General features: G+C 38.0%; 1 protein-coding gene across 1 annotated transcript; it reads left to right on the top strand.

Moving 5' to 3' along the window:
• The first annotated feature begins 8,265 nt into the window (after positions 1 to 8,265).
• Positions 8,266 to 13,059, top strand: LOC132092151 (uncharacterized). Its single transcript, XM_059498249.1, has 4 exons — positions 8,266 to 8,402; positions 10,259 to 10,617; positions 11,025 to 11,218; positions 12,902 to 13,059. Exons 2-4 carry the CDS (start codon positions 10,281 to 10,283, stop codon positions 13,001 to 13,003), a joined length of 633 nt encoding a protein of 210 aa, XP_059354232.1. The 5' UTR covers positions 8,266 to 8,402; positions 10,259 to 10,280; the 3' UTR covers positions 13,004 to 13,059.
• Positions 13,060 to 13,117: the final 58 nt, after the last annotated feature.

Below are 13,117 nucleotides of genomic sequence, written 5' to 3' on the forward strand. Positions count from 1 at the left end.
TCTCTGCGAGTTGCTTTGCGAGATTATGCGGCGCAATTTTTTCCTCACTGCTGCATTACTGCGTGAGAATATGGGGGTGTGGCGTGAGAGCGTGAGAATTGGTTCAATTGCGTGAGTCTCACGCTGAATGCGTGAGAGTTGGCAGCCTTGCTTTTATCATTTGAGTCAGTTCGGGAGTTCAAAGCGGGTTCGCGAATCATTTGAGTCAGTTTGTCTGAATGATTCACGAACCCGCTACGAACTCCCGAACTGATTCAAATGATCCGCGAAGCCGCTCCGAAATTCCCGAACTGACTCAAATGATTTGCGAACCCGCTACGAACTCCCGAACTGATTCAAATGATTCGCGAACCCACTCCGAACTTCCAAACTGACTCAAATGATTCGCGAACCCGCTTTGAACTCCCGAACTGACTCAAATGATTCGCGAACCTGTTCCGAACTCTCGAACTGATTCAAATGATCCGCAAAGCCGCTCCGAACTCCCGAACTGATTCAAATGATTCGCAATCCCGCTCCAAACTCCCGAACTGACTCAAATGATTCGCGAACCCGCTTTGAACTCCCGAACTGACTCAAATGATTCGCGAATCTGTTCCGAACTCTCGAACTGATTCAAATGATTCGCAATCCCGCTCCAAACTCCCGAACTGACTCAAATGATTCGCGAACCCGCTTTGAACTCCCGAACGACTCAAATTATTCTCGAACCCGCTCCGAACTGCCGAACTCCCGAACTTACTCAAATGATTCGCGATCCCGCTCCGAACTCCCAAACTGACTAAAATGATTTGCGATCCCCAAACTGACTCAAATGATTCGAAAACATTAAAGAAATTTATTTTAAAAAGTTACTTTTAACAGTAATGCATTACTTTTTGGTGTAAGTAGCCTAATCAACAAAGCTATTGAGTTACTTTTTGCATTAAGTAACTAACTGTAACTAGTTACTATTTCTTAGTAACTAGCACAACACTGGTGTTGTCATAACGTTCACCTTAGAGATTGAAAATGTTTCTTTTTTGAGACCCCAGGAGCCCAAATTCAGACCCAGAACAATAAAACCTACAGAAGAGGTGTATGGAAGCATATGGGTAGCAATATTCAATTTGGAATGTAATATGCAAAATGACAATGCAATATGTAAAATGGCAATGCATTTCTGTATTTACATTTACATTCTCCAATACATTTGTGCAACGTTTGGTGCAAAATTAAAATGAAAATTAAATTACATAATTTTCATTTGCCATTTCACACAATAGTTTTAATATGTACAATGAATTCTAATTTTAACGCTTTATAAGTTGCAAAATTAAAATGAAAATGTATTACAGAAATGATTAGATATGTATAAAATGTTCAAGCAAAAACTGTGGCAAAATTATCATTCAAATGCTATTTTTCTTAATTGCATTAACACTCACAGTCAAGACACTTACGATTGCATTTTCATTCAGTGTCCCGCAATGAATGTAGCAAAATTCAATGTGCACATTGAAAATGCATTCCGAGCCCATCACGTGTCCGCTCCCTCCCGCCATGTCAATCACTGCGTGAACAAGGCGGGGCTTGCAGAAGGTCAGAGACTCAAATCTCAAGAAAAGGATTCAAGTAAGAGAACATGGACAAGACAGATGGTCCGTGTACGTTTTGATCATTTCGGTTTATGGCTTCAATATTTCATCCGCACTTGTGGGCGGAGCTGAAACACTGCTTTCATCTGATTGGTCGAATTACTCCACCTTCAGCTCGGTCTTTTCATTCTTTCAGGCAGAATAAGAGTCAGTGCGAGTGAAGCACTGTAATGTCTGAAACCACCGCTCACTGTTAATTAGCATAATATTTGAATCATATGTAGCTGGGCACATATTCGTGCTGCTGAGACCTGCAAATTATTTCTAGGTTGTAGTATTGTATGAATATTGTCCCACTGACAATACAGTGCAAATCGTTCTGTCTCTTTGGATAAAAGTGAAGTGGAAATAAAAATCAATAATAGACTGAACAGTTCCATATCTGTAACATTTACCACTCTCATCTTTTAAGTCATAACGCACTAGATATGTGTGTGTGACATTAATAAATAATTGTGAAAATTAATATAGTTACATTTCTTAAATAAATTAGTAATATTTGTTTTATTACATACTAAATTGAATGATGTTTCTCTTTTTAGTCTTCTTTGTTGGGCTTAAGAAAGACAAAATATATTTACCGTATTTTCCGGACTATAAGTAGCACTTCTTTTCGTAGTTTGGCTGGTCCTGTGATTTACAGTCAGGTGCGACTTATTTATCAAAATTAATTTGACATGAACCAAGATCTACAGCCTACAGCCGCAAGAGGGCGCTCTATGCTGCTCAGTGCCTCTGTAGTCTACGCTGAAAACATAGAGCGCACTCTAACGGCTGTAGACGGTAATGTTTTCTCTTGGCTCTGAATAAATGCGACTTAGTCCAGTGCGACTTATATATGTTTATTTCCTCGTCATGACGTATTTTTTGACTGATGCAACTTATAGGTGCGACTTATAGTCCGAAAAATACTGGTAACATTAGTATTATTATTTAATATGAGAGTAATTGACACAGACTAGAACTTGTGTTTCAAATGTTTCACCAAATTCAGCTCAGATCTTCAGACTCGTCTGACTCGAGTTGCTGTATAACTGGCCAGACTTACCTTCCCAAAAAATCCTATTTAATTTTATTTCATAAATGTAACTATATTTATTTCCACTTCACTGTTATCCAAGGAGACAGAACTATTTGCACTGTTTTTATCAGTGGGACAATATTTATACAATACTATAACCTAGAAATAATTTAACGGGGTCTCTTGCAAGTCGCAGCAGCACGAATTATGTGCCCAGCTACATGTGATTCAAATATTATGCTAATTAACAGTAAGCGGTAGTTTCAGACATTACAGTGCTTCACTCACTGAATGTGTCCATACTGTGTATATAATGTGAATTGCTAACTGTAAGTATGTCTAATAGTAGACTGTATGTACTGAGTATATGTTTGTTTATATGGCACACTGTCATCTGCATACTTTTGTAAGTATGTCTATATGTACATTTCTGCACTTTCAGGAGCATGCTCTCAAGAATTTCACTCACCAAGACACATGTGCTGTGGTGAAGTGACGATAAAAGTGATCACACAAAATCTGATCTCTACAAATCTGTTTCAAGCCACATTCATATGTGGTCTGATATTCAAATGGCATTTCTGGAAATCTCAGGAGTTTCAGTCTGACCACTCAGATTGGATTTTACATGGCTTTTTTGCCTGCCAACATAAAGTAAAAATGTAGTTAGACATTGTTTGTAGAAAACATGCTTAATGTCTTTGTAAAAACAAGTTAGTGTTGTTCAGTGGCATACCACGTTATCATGCACCTGCTGCAACATAATACTGAGTCCGTCTCCCCATTACATAACTGATTTAACAGTAATGAATGTGGTGAATTATCATTGCACTGATGCATTTGACATTATTGAATAACATTATATAGGCTATATAATGTGCATTTGATATTGCTTTTGCATTTGATATAGTCAGACTGAAATCCCTGCAGGAATAAACATTTAGTCTAGTTTCATTAGGCTGCTGAAGGAGTTGGGCATCAGAGGACAGGTCCAGCGAAGGATAGTCAGGGAACTGGCCAGTCACTGAAAGAAGCAGCCACTGGTAGTGCCTGAAGTGGACGGATATAGTGCGGGTTGCCAAATGATACACACCCAGGTCTGATCAGCCTGTGGTGGGCCTGCCTCTGCTTTCACCCAGGCTAAAGTTCGTACAGGGATCTGAAGGTGTTTCACTGGCAACATCCATGAAAGATAAGTACACATCATGTACAGCATAAATATAATCAAAACAACAAGGATCTCCATCCAATGAATGCAGTGAAGGATTGTACTGCCCTCATCTATCCATCTTACCATATTATTCCTTTTCTTCTTGTTCCATTCTAGGAGTTCCCACGATTGATCGTCTAACAATCACTATTGGCAGATAATCGATTTGGGAAAAGAGCGGACTTAGCAACACTGGTGTGGAGCATGAGAAGCTCTTAACACATGGCCCAATGTTCTAAAAGTAATTTGATTATCATTTGTATAACCACAGTTTTTGTTCTAAAAGTAATTTGATTATCATTTGTATAACCACAGTTTTACTACAAATACCATGGTTAAATAATGATAAGTGTAGCAAAACCATGGTTTAACCATCCATGTCTCATTAATATTATGTATATTGAAATACATTTTGGAATAAACTTTAGGAAAGCCTTGGTGTACATGGTTGTTTTTCATAAAGAGATGAAGGTATCACCAGTAGAGGACGCCATAACATTTCTTTCTAAAACTGTGAAGTCAATTACTACCCTGAAAGACATTGCTGTTTTTTCATGTAAGGAAATAAAGTTTAAATTGAGATCTGACCTCAATAAACCAGATTTTTTAGTTTTTGAATATGAATTGAATAGCCAGTGCTGGAAAAATATGTTCAGACTGATTAAAGTCATTACAGGACACACATAAATTGTGTTTTGCATTTGTATAGGGACATCTACTGTATGACACAGCTGACAACAAAACTGCTTATCTCACACTTCACACCTCAGGAATGTGTGCTGCTTTCACTTCTATTTTTAGAGCTCAGTTGAGTTTGTGGTGATATGGTGGTGGGACATCTGTTCTTTTAATGAACTCAAACATGCATGCAGGTGGCTCATCATAGGTGGCCCCGGGGGACCCTATTGGATGCCAGGCTGCAGTTTGCTGACATCACCTGTCACCATCTTCCCTTTGGGCTTCCACTGAGGTTGGAGCAGTCTGATCCAGAACACCTGTTATTGACATCATCTCTGGGATTTCCAATTGTGATTCATACACACACACTTACATATCTATATGTTTGTATACAGAAGCTTGATTTATTAAATACTTTGGCTACTTTACCAACTGTTTGCAGCTATCAGTAAGAGTTGCTGTAAGTGGTATACTCCTAGCTGCGTTTAACACATTTTGCATTCGTTTTACTTTTAAAAGTGCAGTTTCCTTATATATTGGCAATTTGAGTAAATATAGGCACTCAACTTTATTTTGCCATTGTGACTAACAGTTAAACGAATGTAATGCAGCCTTTTGTAAAGTAATTAAATTAGCTTGAAAAATAAGGCTTTATTTATTAAACTGATTAAATTTATCAAGATCATTGAGATGGATAATTTCTTTGTTCCTTCTGATTTAAATTTGACAATTAATTTTTAAATCTTTGACTTTTACATTGTAAAAGTTGCGAGGAACATGAGTCTAACGTCACAGTATTTTTAACAGTACAAACCTCCTAATAATGAAGGAAAGTAGATGTAAAGTAATAAATAATAATAATATACTGTCTGTGGTGGATGTGTAGATGTCTTTTACAGGCATCCTACACATCTAAACAGTAAGCTTTCCTAATAATTTGGTTAGAGGTGAAAAGGCCAGAGATTGTCTTACAACAGTTTCCATTTAAATCAAAGATTTGACTAAATATCTGTAGACATAAGACTTAGACATAAACCACTGGGGCTTATGAATTAAAAGTAATCAAATTATCTTAAAAAAAAAAACTTATTAAATGATTATATTTATCTAGATAATTGAGGCTGATCATTTCCCAGTTCCTTCGGATTCAGATTTGACATTAATCTGTCTTCCCTCAAGCATGATGTCATGCAATCTTGCAGCCATGATGTCACTTCTGATTCGTCTTCTGCTGTGTTCATTGAGCTGCAGCCGCTTGTCTGGGGACTCATTCTTCTTGCTAGGTGAATCAAGCACTGCTCAACATGCATCTAAAGTTTAAACACCACAGAATGACAAGTAAACCGTTTGGAAAAAAAAGGGAACAGCAAGACCACAAATATGACATGTGAATTCTAAAATTCGAGTTCTAACATCAGTTCAACAGTTTCTTCTGTAAATATAAACAACCAAACTAACAAAAGCTTAATGTCAGTTTGTAAGAGACTGTGATCAGGAGCTGCACAGATCTTAGCAATGAATATCAGCAAATACTGTCACAGTACGTGTGTAAACAAGCATTAAGAAATCGCGTACTGTGACATTTCACCAGCAACATTTTGAGTCATTTTACTCCCAGATATGGCAAGTGTGATAAGTGTGTTAATGTAGGCCTGTTTGTCATACACAATACTTCTTGCTTAGAGCAGAACGGCAGCAACAACATCATGTTTGGCTAGCACTTGGATGACTGACAGAAGCCTAACCACACCCTGTTTTAGCAATTGTGGTTTGTTACTAAGAGTCCACGTTGTTGCTCGACCAATCAGCATGAAGAGAAGTTGACCTTCTGCTGTGGGTGTATCCCTTCAGGGCAGCCGCTAAAACATATGAATGACTGGGAGATCGTCATGAGCAGCCAATCAGGATGCAGAGCTGCTCTGACCAATCATAGTTGCTTTCTGTTCTGCCGGACAGTTACCAAGTCACTGTTACTGTCTAAGTAAGCTGCGGCCACCTGCCATTGGTCGAAAGTGCTGAAATCTCAGCACCTGATTGGCTGAATAAACCCACGCCGTTGCTAGGGAGCTGCACCAATTGTATTGAGGCCGAAGTCAGCTGTTTGGTTTCTAGGCAGGATTTACTCACAGAGATGTTTTGGCGGGAGAGCGGGGAGGAAGGAGGGGGTGCTGTAGAGTGAAGTGGAGCATGTGATGTGTTTATGTGTGTATGTGTTTAGCTCTTCCTCTTGCAGGATCTTTCTGATGCAACATGCAGTTGTGAGGGAAGCGTCTCCTGGGCCTCTTGTGATTTTATATTTTTTTAACGGGTCTTTACTATGAAACAAGAACCAATGATGTAGCTGTTGTCACGGAGGCAGCGCCAGCATTTGTTTTGCCTCGCTCTCATCTCTCGTACCTCCCCATCCAAAATTACCTTAGAAACAGAGTCACTTTGAGCCTATTTCAATCCTCTTCCTCTAGTCAGTGATTTGTCTGTACCTCGTCCTCATCTGAAACCATCCCAACATTTGAGCAAACTGAAATCCCTGCCAGCAATGTGTTGGCCTGTACTGACTAGTTAGTATGCAGGCTGTAAACAATCTATTACAAAAAACACGTCAATCAACACATTCTGTTTTAGAGTTAACTAGAGGTAACTAGTCTTTCATATCTAAATTGGCCATTGCAATCTCGCAGTTGAGAAGCATGGTAACAGTGTGCGCAGGAATGCTGAGCCCTGACAGAGAGGATGATGTCATCGCAAGCGAGTGAGAACAGGAAGATTTAGGTGACTCACTTCCCATTTACAAAAGTGCACTTGAACCGAGGCTCAAGCTGAAAACACGCATGCACACAAATGTGAAAAATGGAAATGTGTACAAATGGTTCATAACAGTCACATAAATTCCTCCGTCCAAAAATGTTAACCAAGGGAAAAAGAAAAACTTGATCAGATATCAAAGTCAGTGTATTTGTCCATTACAAAACCATAAAAACAAAACAAGGCTTCCTGTGGATATTTAAGGATATGGACTACCAAAATGAATTTAAATTTCAAAACAAATATTATTCATATTCAGAAAATGTTCATTTTTGGTGGGCTAGTGGTTAGGTGTGTGTAATTAATAGTGCACAAAAAAGTGAAAATTAAGCACACTTTACCATGTGTCTTTCTTTCTTCCATAAAATTAAAAGCTGAATATATTTATCTCTCTCAGTATCTCTCTATATATTTACACAATGCTTCCAGAAGTATCCAAACTGCCATCTTTCATCTTCCAATTTTTAGGAACATATGTTGTGACTTAATATAATTGAAAAGATCTACAAATCATTCCAAAAATCAATATGAAATCTATAATATCTATAACAATGAAAAAACTTGCAAATGTTATAGTTGGAAAACGTTCAGTCAGAAATTACATAATTACTTTTGCTAATTAAGGATGTCCATGGAAGTGTGCCTTTCACTCATTTTGATTAGTTTAAAGCACTTTTTAAAGTTTTTCAACAAATCCAACGCCAAAGCGTTTCTTTTAAATAACGTAGGCAATGATCTCAACAGTCTGAACTTCTAAAATACACCGCTTGTGCTAAAAAACAGACTTGACAGGTTCAACAAAAACCCTAGACTAGCCTTTTGAGGCAACAAAAGGACACCTCCCACTCGAGTAATTACCATATCATGCGACGTCACGGTGGGAGTGGCTTTCTGCGCGCTCGTGTCCAATGCGAACAACTTGAGCGGAGGGCGCAGAATGAAAGCGGACCGAGTTCGTGATAGTAAATACAAGCAGAGTGAAGACAGAGTAAAAGAGCTCTGACACAAAAAGCGGAATAAAAACAGCACTGACACACACATTCAAGCACTGGCGGTGAGTGTCTCTCGTTTCTGTGTATTATTTGCTGCAGTTTCATCGTGTATTTTATTTAGGCTACTACAGTTTTAGAACTGAAATGATTCTGTTTCAGTGATTTGGTCTACGAAAGAGAGTGACAAAAATGTTCAATTACAGAATAAAGAGCATAAGACTGAAATACCCCCAACATGATATTCTGATTGCACATCTGAAATTAATAAACTGGAATATCAAAAACTGTCAATCACATTAAGGCTTTTATGTCTTCCTGATTTTTTATGCATTAGTTTTTACTGGTATTACTTGGTCACATATGCTTTATTTTGTTTTGAATTCCCTGCTGAAAAAAGCCTAAAATGATTTGCTAAATAATAAGAGTGGTTTATGATGGTCTACAATAGTCTTTCAGCCTGGTCAAGCTGGTTTTCTGTTTGCCCCATGAAAAAAACCCTCTAAAACCAGCCAACAGACCTGGGTACCCAAGCTAGGAGACCATCTCAGACCAGCAAACCATCTTGGGCTGGTTTTTCATCAGAGATTAAGAGTGTAATTCTCATTAATAATCATCTGTCCATATGATAATCTCTCTATTAATAGAATTATACTTTTTAAATGAGTATTTGTTCTGATGACTACAGCAGTCATGCTAACAAATTCAGCAAAACAAATGTCTCAAAACTCATCATGCAACCTCTCAGTTTGACTAATTTTATTGCAGCTGCCATGTATTATATTAATCTATTCTCTTTGAAAGCATCTGTACTAATCTGCATTGTAACTCTCAGGTGATCAGATTATTCATGAACATTTCATAAACGGATTTGTTTGTTATGATAGTGCAGATATGACTGGTATTGTTTTCTGGGAAACCGCGGTAGACCGAACCCTTGAGTGCAGGCCTGAAACTTCCCCTCATTTGTATGAGGCTCCTTTGAAATGTTTGTGCACAGACTAAGTCATCTCACTGCTGCACTTTGATGCGACAAGTTGCACTTTATGAGCTGATAAACTGTCAGATCTTAATTATTCATTGATAAACCAAATAGAACCAAAACCCATCTAACCCAAAACCCTCAGCAATGGTTATTTGTTTTTGTGAATGTGGGTGAGATCTCTATGAGATTCAGAGCTTGAATTAGGTCAAGTGTTCCTAAACTACACTGATGTGAACTGGAGAGTTGCTGAGAACATGCTATACTTGTGCATAATTTGGGATAGAAAAAAATAAATAAGTTTATCAACTTTTCAAAAAGCGTTAAGCTTAAGTTGTTTTTGTCCAAAATTGTGCATGCAATCAAATGATCTGGCATTTGGCAATAGCTACCCAATAAATAAAGAAATAATAAGTTCAAATCTTTGATTTTGTTATAGCACATTAAGAATTTCTCCATTGTGCTTGTGCTTAATGTCATGAAGCAAAACAACGGCATCACAAGGCTTCATGTCATATTATGTAATACAGAACGAATGAACAGCATGTGAAGTGACATTCAGCCAAGTATGGTGACCCATACTCAGAATTTGTGCTCTGCATTTAACCCATCCGAAATGCACACACACAGAGCAGTGAACACACACACACACACTGTGAGCACACACCCGGAGCAGTGGGCAGCCATTTATGCTGCGGCGCCCGGGGAGCAGTTGGGGGTTCGATGCCTTGCTCAAGGGCACCTAAGTCGTGGTATTGAGGGTGGAGAGAGCAGTGTACATGCACTCCCCCCACCCACAATTCCTGCCGGCCCGGGACTCGAACTCACAACCTTTCGATTGGGAGTCCGACTCTCTAACCATTAGGCCACGACTTCCCATGTGAATGTGAATTCTCATACAGTTGCACAGACAGAGTGACAGTCCGTGGTTTATTTCAGGGTGGTTTTGCTGACTCCGCTGATGGATGATGAGGAGGACGAACAGCTTCCTCACTGCTGTGAAACACCGCTAAGAAACAATAGCTCAGAGAACAGAGACGGGAGAGGTGGAGAGGTGGGACAAACAGCTAACAGACACGGACGCTTTAAAGACAGATCAACACAGACTACCAGCTCTGTGCTTAATTCAGCGAGAGACGGAGATATGGCACCATTCCAGGGTTTAGAGAGAGATGCATCATCTGCCTGCAGAGCTGTGGATGCCAGGACTGCATTTGGGGCTAACTGTGGAGCCAGGGGCCTTGCATCACTCACTATTGCCCCTGGGGCCCCAGAAGGGCCTAGAGCACTTTTTCATGGTAGGGAAACACAATATGCATCATATAGTCATATATGCACACCTGGAATATATTATTCTTCTTTTTTTTACATTTCTGAATATATTATATGTATTTGATAAAATATTATATAAAAAATAAATATAAAATATGAATGATAAATTTTTAATATATATATATATATATATATATATATATATATATATATATATATAATATTACTGCAATATAATATTACTAGTTTTTTTTTAATCTATCTATCGATCTATCTATAAATAATGAAATATATGAACAATTTTCTTTTTCGGAGGTATATTTGCCCTGAACATAAAAAAAGTGTATGTAAAATATGTTTCATATTAAAATAATATTTAATAGTAATGATTATTATACAATATAAAAATATAAATTTTGTTTTTATCCTGAAGGAAATGCTGGATTTCGTGCACACTTCCCTGCACTGTTTGAACCCGTCTTGGATGGCACACAAAACGCAGAAGAGGACGAAGGGAGACCAGAAGAAAAGGAAGACGAACGGGACATTGGAATTAGTGTGGAGATTCAGATTGGACGTAAACTGCGTGAAATGGGGGATCAGTTTCAGCAGGATCATCTTCAGCTGGTAAGAGTGATTTCGGATGAGAAAAGTTAGTTTCTTTTCCTCATGGCCGATTTGAATCAAGCAGGTTAAACAGCACCACAAGTCCATGGCTTTCTTTGCAGTGGTTTCTGTCACGATGTGCAATGACATCATTGTCTGTTATTTCTATGCTGCATATGCAAATGCTCAGTGGGAGAGATGACATCATTATTGGTTTAGCCATCCTGTTTACTTAAGTTCTCTTAGATGTTATCAGGTCTACACCAATAACTTTACAGTAAATGATGGAAAGTTGAATCACTAGTTGATGTTTATATAACAACTTTATGTATAAAACATAGTCCTATAACTGTTTTTTTTTTACTTTTAGAACTATTTATAAAACTACAGTCTGCATGACTATTGAAAACATTATTATTTGGGTTTAATTAAGGTTTGTGGTCAAGTCACATTAGTTTAAAGTGTTTCTGAGTGGCGGGGGTCAATAACAATGATATGGCAGAGTATACTAATTTTGAAAAGTGCCATTTTTCATGTAAATTTGGTTATTGTAGAATTTATATTAAGTTATGTATTTTGTTTGTTTTTAAATGAAAAACAGCAGTTGAAAACAACATGGTCTGCTTAAATAAAATGATAGTTTTAGTTTTGATAGAGGTAAACATTTTCCATATGTGAGTTATTCAAATTTATTCATGACGTTTAATGCTTACTTGTATGAGAGATACATTTAGATTGATCAAGGTCTTCAGTAAATGCCAGTTGAATTTACCCAGGCCGGCTAGTTTGTGTGTGAACTCAAAAAGAGGATGTGAAGTGTGTTTATACTGCAAGCTAAATTTAGACTCTGACTCAAGGTCCACGTCAGCAGGCATGTGACCACAATCTCAAAAGTAGGCTAATGTAACACCTTTAGTAACACTCTGTATGTTGCTGAGCCGCAACAACCGAGATGTTTTAATGAACTTGCAGATTGTAGATTTTATAAACCGTGAAATGTGTGGAAATCAGCCGCCATGAGCTCAGATACGATCAAAAACTGAAACTTCATGTTCTCACAGATCAAACGGACTGAATAATTTTAATTAAAAAAGGTGAAAGATGACAGTCCAACTAGGAATAAATCGGTCAGGAACATTTAAATTGGTTAATCATAATTGCAGTTTGTTAACTCTTTTAAATCCAGCATACCTTCAGTAAGAGCGGCAGCTTATGCAATACACTGCAATACCAAAGAACTACAACACACTGATTGCTGATTGGCCGCTTTAACTGTCCATCAGGGAGATTTAGAGGAAAGGGGAGGAGTTTGAAGTGAAGCTTAGGACCAGAGCGCCATCTAATGGCAGATACATGCCATTTTTTACTCTGTTTACTTTCTTAATAGATTCTCCTAGTCTTACTGAGCATGATTTATTAAAAATAACTTTACATTTCCACACGGGGAAACTGTATTTTCTTTTTATTAAGTCATGATTGGCATTTTAGAATAACAACGTAAGTAATGAAACCTTCTAAAAACACTTTCCTCTTAAAAGCATCACATTATGGAACTAAAATGGGTTGTGAATGCCTATTGAATGATGTGGACTTAATAAACTTAATTAAATTATTATATTAATGCCTCTGTTGGCTAATAAAATATCTTCTTTAACCTGCGTTAACATTTTTCATCTGATTATTTTTGGTTTATTTTTTGTGCAGTTCACTCAAAGGGGCCAGATGGGTTTGTTCGAGCTAGTGACGACGTTCTACAACTTCCTTTTTCCTCGTGAAACACCCCAAAATGCAAGAGCCCAGAGATGAGAGGCCATGGCACACGCGTTCGGGATCCAAATGAGATTTACACAGCACTGTAAGATTTGCGCAGATCTGGATTTACACGGCTCAAAAAGGTTGCCGCCGGTCGGAGACTTCCCT

This window comes from Carassius carassius, chromosome 18 (genome assembly GCF_963082965.1).
Source record: "Carassius carassius chromosome 18, fCarCar2.1, whole genome shotgun sequence".
Taxonomy (NCBI): domain Eukaryota; kingdom Metazoa; phylum Chordata; class Actinopteri; order Cypriniformes; family Cyprinidae; genus Carassius; species Carassius carassius.

Coding starts and splice junctions, on each gene's coding strand:
- LOC132092151 (XM_059498249.1), top strand. CDS start 10,281: ATGGATGATGAGGAGGACGAACAGCTTCCTCACTGCTGTGAAACACCG. Junction 10,618..11,024: donor GCCTAGAGCACTTTTTCATG/GTAGGGAAACAC, acceptor TTTATCCTGAAG/GAAATGCTGGATTTCGTGCA. Junction 11,219..12,901: donor AGCAGGATCATCTTCAGCTG/GTAAGAGTGATT, acceptor TTTTTTGTGCAG/TTCACTCAAAGGGGCCAGAT.